Source organism: Peromyscus leucopus, chromosome 20 (genome assembly GCF_004664715.2).
Source record: "Peromyscus leucopus breed LL Stock chromosome 20, UCI_PerLeu_2.1, whole genome shotgun sequence".
NCBI lineage: Eukaryota > Metazoa > Chordata > Mammalia > Rodentia > Cricetidae > Peromyscus > Peromyscus leucopus.
The window spans coordinates 23,367,806-23,376,851 of NC_051080.1; the positions used below are offsets into that span (position 1 = coordinate 23,367,806).

The 9,046-nt window shown below is 40.5% G+C and overlaps 1 protein-coding gene across 1 annotated transcript in view; it reads right to left on the minus strand.

Moving 5' to 3' along the window:
• The window catches only part of Hhla1 (HERV-H LTR-associating 1), a 36,391-nt gene extending 27,612 nt beyond the window's left edge, over nucleotides 1-8,779 (minus strand). Inside the window, exons 1-5 of the mRNA XM_028875987.1 lie at nucleotides 8,701-8,779; nucleotides 7,661-7,720; nucleotides 4,822-4,878; nucleotides 4,033-4,092; nucleotides 3,179-3,259 (exon numbers count right to left, since the gene is read on the minus strand). Of these exons, the coding sequence (XP_028731820.1) occupies nucleotides 3,179-3,259; nucleotides 4,033-4,092; nucleotides 4,822-4,878; nucleotides 7,661-7,720; nucleotides 8,701-8,779 (337 nt within the window). The remainder of the gene's footprint in view (nucleotides 1-3,178; nucleotides 3,260-4,032; nucleotides 4,093-4,821; nucleotides 4,879-7,660; nucleotides 7,721-8,700) is intronic.
• Nucleotides 8,780-9,046: the final 267 nt, after the last annotated feature.

Sequence of the window (9,046 nt, forward strand, 5' to 3'; positions counted from 1 at the left end):
AAATAACCCAATCAGATAATGGACTGTGGGTCTCAGCAGAGAGTTCTCAATAGAACAAATAAAAATGTCGAATAAATAACTCAGGAGTGTTCATCATCTTTAGCAATTAAGGAAATGAAAACTGAAACAACTTTGAGATTTCATCTCACCACAGTCAGAATGGCTAAGATCAATAAAACAATTTAGAGCAAATATAAGCCATTTTGCTTAGGAAGGAAAGAGAAAATCATAAATAAACTTTCAAAGGAGGACTTTGGAAATGTCCTTTTATGTTGGAATGGATCTTAGAACCAATGGATACATCTGCGACAAAACTCCTATACCTAAGGCTCAGGGAACATTGCAGAAGAGGAGACAGGAAGATTCTAAGAGCCAGAGGAGCTGGAAGTCTGTTGTGAGGATGATTCTCCTAGCTATGACAGGGGAGTTACACTTACAATAACAATGATATGACTACCTCAACAGGATCAGAACAATTACAATATTAATAGACATGCTAAGAAGGAAAGGGGAAGCCTCGTGGGGTTTTACCCCTAGACAAAGAACTATAGGCAACTAATGATTCCTGAGAGAGTGAGAGATGGAGAGAGGGGAGAATTAACCTAAGGGATGAGGCCCCTAGTTGGCTATCCAGTACAAAGTCATCCCTGAAATCATGTACACACAAGCCACAATATATTGACTCAGCGAGTTGTCTATCATCTATGTATCTATCTATGTGTAACATAACAATAAAAGAAAAGAGACCATCAGTTTGAGAGGAAGTAAGGGGCAGTATAGGTTGGAGGGAGAAAAGGAAAGGGAGAAAAGTGATATATTTTAATTATAATATTTTAATAAAGATAAAACATCATAACAAACCCATTGTTTTATATACTATTTAAAACATTAATGAAAACAAGATAAAACATAAAAGAAAATGAGAAAAAGTGAAGAAGCTGGGCATGATGGAACATGCCATTAGTCCTAGCACTTGAGAGTCAGAGGCAGGCAGACCTCTGTGAGTTTGAGGCCAGCCTGGTCTACAAAGCAAGTTCCAGGATAGCCAGGGCTGCTACACAGAGAAACTCTGTCTCAAAAACAAGAATAAACAAGCAAAAAGTGAAGAAGGAAAGAAAAACATTATTTTATAAGAAATACAACAAATGCATGATAAAAGTAAATATAAATAAAGAAAAAATGTTTATGAACTGAAACAATAACCAGCATGGCACAATAGCCCAAAAAGTACAAGAGCAGTATGCATAACTTGGTGGTAACTAACAGCCTTAGCTGGATATAAGTTCTGCCAAAACAAGAAGGAAATCACACTTAGCATTAGAAACCTATATAATTATTCAGGGCTAGTAAAGTCATGAATTTTGGAGGAGAACCTACAACCACCAGTTTACTGAGCTAGTATAACAAACTAAATTCTGAACATTTATCTTTGTACTCACAAGTAAGTATAGGTCCCATCAAAGAAATGTCTTATTGTAACAGACAGAGATCATTACAGAAAACCACAACTAATCAAAATGCAGAGAACAAGTGACTCTGTAGTGCTCAGCCCCAACTGATAGATCTAGAATCCAACTCTCCACCCAAGGCTCAGGGATTGTAGAGTAAGAGGGGGTGGAAAGACTGTATGAGGCAGAAAAATAAGAAGTTTGCTGTGAGATGTTGTCTCCTACAACTGTCAAAGAAGCTATGCCCGTGAAGTCTCATCAACACGGCTTCCTAAACAAGATCTGAACAAGGACAACACCAATAAACATGATGAGCTGGGGAATCTCACAGGGCCTTAACCCTAAACAAAAACCTACAGGCAAATAAGGATTGCTGAGAGTAGGAGAAAGAGTCTTCCCCAGGGAAGAGTCCACCAATTGGTTTTACAATATCAAGTGGTAAACCCTGAAATCATAAGTAACATTATATGGACTGAACAGGCTATATTTACATATTTAGGAGCACATACATATGTATCTAACAGCAATTAGAGAAATAGAGGTTGTGAATCTGAGAAAGGGTAGTAGGTGTGCATTGGAAGGGTTGGAAGGAAGAAAAGGATAGGATAAACAATGTAATGCAATTGTATTTTAATTTTGAAAAATAAATTAAAAAATAAAAATGATAAAAATTAAACCACACAAAACCTACTATAATAGTTGCCACTCGACTATCTGGTCTACCTGAAAAATCCAGCAGTCTCTAAATGAGCAGCTTGGATGTAGCAATTTCTCCAAGTTGTTGTAACAAATTTCCACACACTTAGAAACATAAAAACAAGAGAAGTTGATAATCTCAATGTTATAGAGGCCTGGGAATGTGGATATCCAGAATCCTGAGTTGTTTTAGTAAGTGCCCCAAGTAACTTTTACTTGTACATATTGTGTAGCCTTAGGAAATGCTATTCACCTAGTCTTCAATGTTGAATTGGCATTCCCTTCACTCTGCACAGTACTTATTGCCTATGAATTCTCTTTATTGCTTAAGAATTCTGCTTAATGCATTCTTTTTCCTCTTCTTCCACTAGAATATGGATGCCCAGGGCAAGGGCTTTGATCTGGTTTGTTCTTGTTTTACATTCGAAATTTAGGATAATGACTATCTGGTATGTGGGAGGTGGTCCATAAACATTTACCAAGTAAGAGTAAAGCAGAATATAAATAATAAAGGAAGTAAGGATACACCAGATATCTTTCATGCTCTACTGCCATTTTGGAAGAATCTTTTAGATATCTATCCTTTGATTCTTGTTATAATATATTCGTGGATCTGTAATCATTAAATACCTGCTGCCTATAAGTTATTTTACTAGAATCTAAAAGAAAATAAAAAGAAGGCTAATTGGAGCAATAATGTAAGCCTCAGAACTCCTTTTGTCTTAAAACAATATATACTAAGCTATATTAATGAATTTTTTTCTTAGGGTGATAGAGTTGTGATTGTAAATGACAGCCTTGCACATTCATCATGCTGGCTATGCAGTTTGATTTCAGAATGCTCTCAGACCTCCTGCTTTATGCTGATGGATTCATTGTCATCATGTCATCAAACAGGACAACATGCTCTCCATTTTGAACATGGAGACACCGAGATACAGTGGTGTGATGTGTCCTGCCAGGTCATAGACAGACTAGAAATAAGCCAGTGCAAGAGAATTTCTGATCCAAACAGCATTGAAATGAGTAGTTACCTTTTAAAGCTCTACTGAGCATCCCATTCACAAGCTCTGTCAGGTTGAGCGCAGACAGATCAACTGACCTTGCTGGGAGTTCTGAAAGAGATTCAAAAACATCTCTGGTGGGATTTTTCTCTGCAACAGAAACAGTTTCTCATTTCCAAAATTAGATCAGAACTTCTTCTTCAGGCACATGCTGAACACAGACCAAGTGCCAGACACAAGGAGCTCAGAGGTAAGCAGCAATTCATGCCAGGAGCTCAGTAGGTGACAGTCGAGGACACGTACTATGACTCACATAGCACTTGTTTTGAGTGACTGTTTTATCTCTGTGTTTGGAGAGAACAGGAATTGACAGACTACCTCTCATCCACAGTTGGAGGTTCCAGGCCATCACGAGTGTTCTCAGCACCTCTGAATTTGGAAACTGTGCACTGATTTATATGTGGACCCAAGCCTGGCAGGCTACTGGCATCTACTAAAATATTATTAAACTTTAAAGTTCCACAATTCCAATATATGGGCTTTATCCTCAGAAATGCAGATTTAATAGAACTTGGACATGACCCAGACATTAGTATGGAACAACAAAATCCCCCAGGTATTGGTGTGTATGACCATATGGAAAGAGGCTGCCAGTGGAAATATTCCCTTCTCCTAGTTGTTACTTAAGTACATGGAAACATTAGTGGACCAGGCTGACAGAGTGGTTGACAGTCCTCTTTATAGTATTAAAATCACTGCTTCCAATTTTTACCTCATGCTTAGATGGTGTGACCCCTGTTGTGTTGATTGAGAATTATTTTAGAGAAATGAAAAAAATTGCTTAGCAGTCTAGATTTCCATAGCAAGGTAAGTGGAAGACTCACCTGTGGTTGCAAGAACCTCTACCCCCTTTATCATCTTCTCTTCTCCTTTGAAGACAGACTCTGGGAAAAGAAAAGTTTTCATGACGTTATGTAATTCTCTATCACCAGCCCCAGGGATATGGAGAAGGCTTAAGGTGACTCTTAGGCTCAATAGAGTAACATCACTGGGAGATTCCCCAGGAAGGAAGAGCCTGGATCTTCCTGCACTTGCTCACCTAATTCAGTTTTAGTTCTAATCTGTTACCTGGCTATGGTCTAGAGAACCATGTACTCATAAATAAAATGCCTATAATGCAGTGTCTAGTCTACTTAACTCATTAACTGAGTCAGGAAACTGGGCTTTGGGGAAGAGAGCAACTGGCTTGACTTTGCACAAGGCTATGGGGTGAAGGGCTGAGAACTCACTTCCTAGAACTGCAGTGCAATGGAACTCCATAAACATCAGGCCACTTGCTTATGAGCTTCTGGCTTCATGAAGTTTCTTGACTGTGACTTTGGAAGGGGGAGACTCGTGAGCAATGGCAATTAGTGTTGTAAGCATTTCAAACAGGGTACTAACCTGGACAGAGGGTAGGAAAAGGCCTCTTAGAGGCAGGGACTGACCTGGAGGACTAGTCACTTTGAATTAGAGGATGGGTAATCACACCACACCTGTTGCTATCACTGTAAGCAACAGTAAACTGCTTAATTGTAAATTAAGATGGAAATGCAGAAGAATAAAGGTATAGAGTCTGAAATATGTGCCCAGTGCTCCTGAGTTAGTCAGGACTGTAGGACTGGCCTCCGTACCTGCTGTGTGAAGGAGGGATCCATATTTTTCCTTCTTGAGGCCTTTGTTTCCAGACACTGAAACAAGCGATTCCATTAGTGAAATACCACCCTAGGGCACCTTCTCACACACTATGTGACATCCTTAAAGATCATCTTGTCTACCACTGCCTTTGAAGGATGGAGGGACAACGACCCTGAGAATTTAAATGACAGACCCACATCCCACAACAGGCAGAGTCAGCATAAAACTAAAACACAGGCAGATGAGATCTTCAGTAAGACAACTTTGTGATGATTTTCACCTCGATTCATATTTCACTATTGGAACAAGATGTAATATGAGATCAATCCCTTTATGGTATTTTAGAAATGTGTTTTTGGACAGTTTCATACATGTATATAATATGTCCTGGTCATCCTCATACTTCTCTCTTAACCTCCTCATACCCCTTATGCTGGCTGCCAAGTCTTTCATGTCTTTCCATTTTGTTTTGTGACCCACTGGGTTTAACCAGGGCCACTCAGTAAAGTATGGAGCATGGGCAACTTCCACTGAAGAGAATGACTTCCTCTCTTCCAGCAGGTCTCAACTGCTATTAGTTATGAAACGATCCATATGAGATAGTTATTGATAAACATACTGCTGATTAAGCCAATTAAAGTTTTTAGTCCATTTATTAACGACCAGACCAAGAGTGTCAGGGATAAGGACAGAATCTCTAGTTAGTGGAAAAATACAGACCCCCAATAAGACAGGGAACTAGATCATCTTACAGTCAGGTTGCCTAGCAACAGGACATTGAGTCAGAGCCCTTGACCCTCTCACCCTGTAAACATCCTACACAAACATCCTGTTAGCTTGCCCCCACCTTATACAGATGACAGCTTCTTGCTCCCCCCATCCTGTGGAACTATATAAACCTTTCTGAAAGAAAAATAAAGGGACACCTTGATCAGAATCTAAACTTGGTGTCTTTTTCTTTATATCTCCTGTCCCTACATTCCCTCCTTAGGGTGGTCAAGAACCCGTTGAAGCCCTGCAGGCAGGGCGACTGGTGCACAAGAGCAGGCTCATGCTTCTGAAAAGTCTCTTGGTACCCAAGCTCAGGCACAGGATTTTAAAAGACAAATACATAATTAATCACATCAGTGTTCAAAGGGAAGATTGCACTAGTGAGGGATTTGGGGCAGCCTAGTAACATCTGCTTTCTTTGTATAGCTCATCAGTATTTTCCAGACACTACCTACTATGTTTGGACCATGGTCAAGGTCATGGACAGTCCCAGAAGGGTTACCAAGGTGTATGTGGCTCTTGGGGGTGGAAGGCTCAGAAGTGACCAGGCAGGCACAAAAGAAAGTTAGGATGGGATGGTGTTACCTGAGTCATTTCAGCTATCCTGGTCAGGTCCCATGACCCCCTCCCCCAGCTATGACTGAATATTTACTGGCTTACTCTGATGTGGGTCCTATGAAGTTGTAAGGTCATTCCTGCACAGCCACATCATACCTATAAAACAGCATTTCATGGCCAGCCTCCTCATTGCCCAGCTCTGACATTCTTTCTGCCCCATCTCCCATGATGCTCCCAAAGCCTCCTCTATACAAATTTCTGTTTGAGGAAATCTCTGACCAGACACCTTCCTTCCTTCCTTCCTTCCTTCCTTCCTTCCTTCCTTCCTTCCTTCCTTCCTTCCTTCCCCTCTTCCTTCTTTCTTTCCTACTTTCCTTCCTCCCTCCCTCCCTTCTTTCTTTCCTTCCTTTGGACATTGTGCTGGTTGATTTTTTTTTACTATAACATTTTTATTAATTCGAGGATTTCATACATTCATATAGTGTATTTTCACACATAGACACCCTGCTCCTAACTCCTTCCAGATCCACCTCCCACTCCTCTGTTAGATAGCAGTCTCCTCCTAGATTAAAGCATTCCATCCTACAGATGAGTTCATTAAGACAGGAAGTAAACAACTCAAAATAGCTTTAGGAAGTCCCCTTTCACTGACCAGATTCACTAGGCTCTTCCCTCTCCAAGAGCATATAAACAGTAAAGACTACTGAGGGTCATTTTCAGAAAAGCCCACCTCACTGGCAGAAGCAGAGATCAACTGAACTGCCTGAAAGAAACAAAGACCAGACAGCACCTAGTATGTTATCACCTTTATTCTTTCTGATTTCTTTTCATGTTGGAATTATTCTCAATTAAAAGGGAGAAAGTTGGAGGCTCAGATTGACTATTTGTGAAAAATTATCACACTCATATGCAATATATTGTACAGCTGGTGGCTTCAGAGACAGAGAAGTGGTTTTGTGTGGAAACATTTTAAATGTATGCACATGTTGTACCATTTGCCTTTTGAAGCATTGGATGCTCTCCTTAAAAGCAAAAATTAGAGGAGATAGGAATGGGGAGTGGGCTGGGGGGGCGGGAGGAGGGAGGACAGGGGAATCCGTGGCTGATATATAAAATTAAATTAAATTATAAAATAAAAATTTTTAAAAATTTTAAAAAAGGAAATAAAGAGAAACCTCTATCCTCCATAAAAGTCCGAATGAGTATTGATCAAGTTATCCTGTTTATTTTTTAAGTTCGGACTGGCTGCTCTATGGGGTGTTTTACAAGGCACTTTTCATAGGTCAGGCAATTTCACACCATGCAAACTAGGAAAGGTAAAGGTGAGTGAACAATATATTTCAAAGGTGATTACGGCAAACAGCAGTGCTTCCCTTATAACATCTCGTCCTCTGATGAAATACCACACTCTGCGTGAATTTAGTAGGATCCCCAGAAGAGAAGACCCAGAGAGCTCTGGAATCTGCTAGAGCTGAGTGAGCTGGGGAGGCACAATGACCCATTTACCTGTTGTAGGTAGGAGGGCCATTCCCTTCTCTTTCTTGCCTTCGCCTTTGAGAGCAGACACTAAAATTAAAAAGGAAGAAGAGGTTGCACCAGAGAAATGACAATGCAGACAGACATCAGACATGATTCAGTCCAAGTGATCTGTTTTCCCATGTGAGGGAACTGCCATCGAGAACTGTGGTGTGGTTTCTTAAATCCCCTATGTGTTTTGTTCATTTCTTCATTTCTCATCACATATTTACTGAAAACAAATATGATTGAGACTGTTATTCAGCAACAGAATCTGATAGCTATTGTGTATGTTAGGGAGGCCAATATGAAAGAAGGGAATTCAACAGCATAAAGGGCAATAATTACAAATAGTGCTTTGATGGAAATGTGGATATAGTTGACAGGGAGCCTGATCACAGCTCAGCAACATGGAAGTCTTCTCTGGGAGGGCATGGTGAACTGAGATATGAGGATGAACAGTATCTGGGTAGGACTTAAGTGGCTGGGGGCTGTTCTACATGCGGAGAATAGCATATGCCACAGTCCTACATTACCTGTGAGCATCTCTCTAAAGAGCTGGCTGAAGGTCAAGGTGTTGGAACATTAAAAAAAAGGAGGTGGGCATTTATGGGAGCTGGAGAAGATGAAGTGAGCAAGGTCATGTGGAGCACATGAAGAACTTGGAATATTATCTGAACAAAAGAAGACATCACCGAATCTTTTGTGGGGAATAACGGTAATCACCTATTTACAAAGATCACATGGGCTGACAAGTGGAGAATGGAGCAATAGGAGAATTAGTGAGCTAATTCAGAATGCTTCCTTGGTGGGAGAGCAAACAAAGGATGGTGATGTGAACAGGTGGCAGAGGGCAGAGCCTTCTGTGACACTCAAGCACAAAAAGCCAGAAGGAAATATATACAACATAATTGTCATTTTGACCAAAGTCACTTAAGATTCTGCATTGAAATATTGCTGTTGAGATTCTTAAAGCACAATAATACCCTCCTATAACACACAGAACAGACACTAACAAGTGAACAGCCCACCTGTATTCCAGAGAGAGAAGATACAGGCAAGGCCTATGCACAGCCTCACTGGAGCACCACATAGCCAGAAGCTCGGCATGCTGGGAGGCTTTGTCCACCTGGTAGCAAAACATCAAGCACATAGAGGAAGCCAGGCTTGCTTGTTAAGCACCCTGATGTAGAAAATGCTCTGTAAGCAGTGCTGGGCAAGTTATTAGTGTAGAATCTCATTAGGTCATGCTGAGATAACAAATGGACACCATGATTTCTTTAGCTTAATTTTGAAACAAAGTTCATTTTTTTAACCTCCATATTTGATTATGAACAGTAGGAGAGGGAGCTCTGGCCCACAAAGTTACTGAAGAAT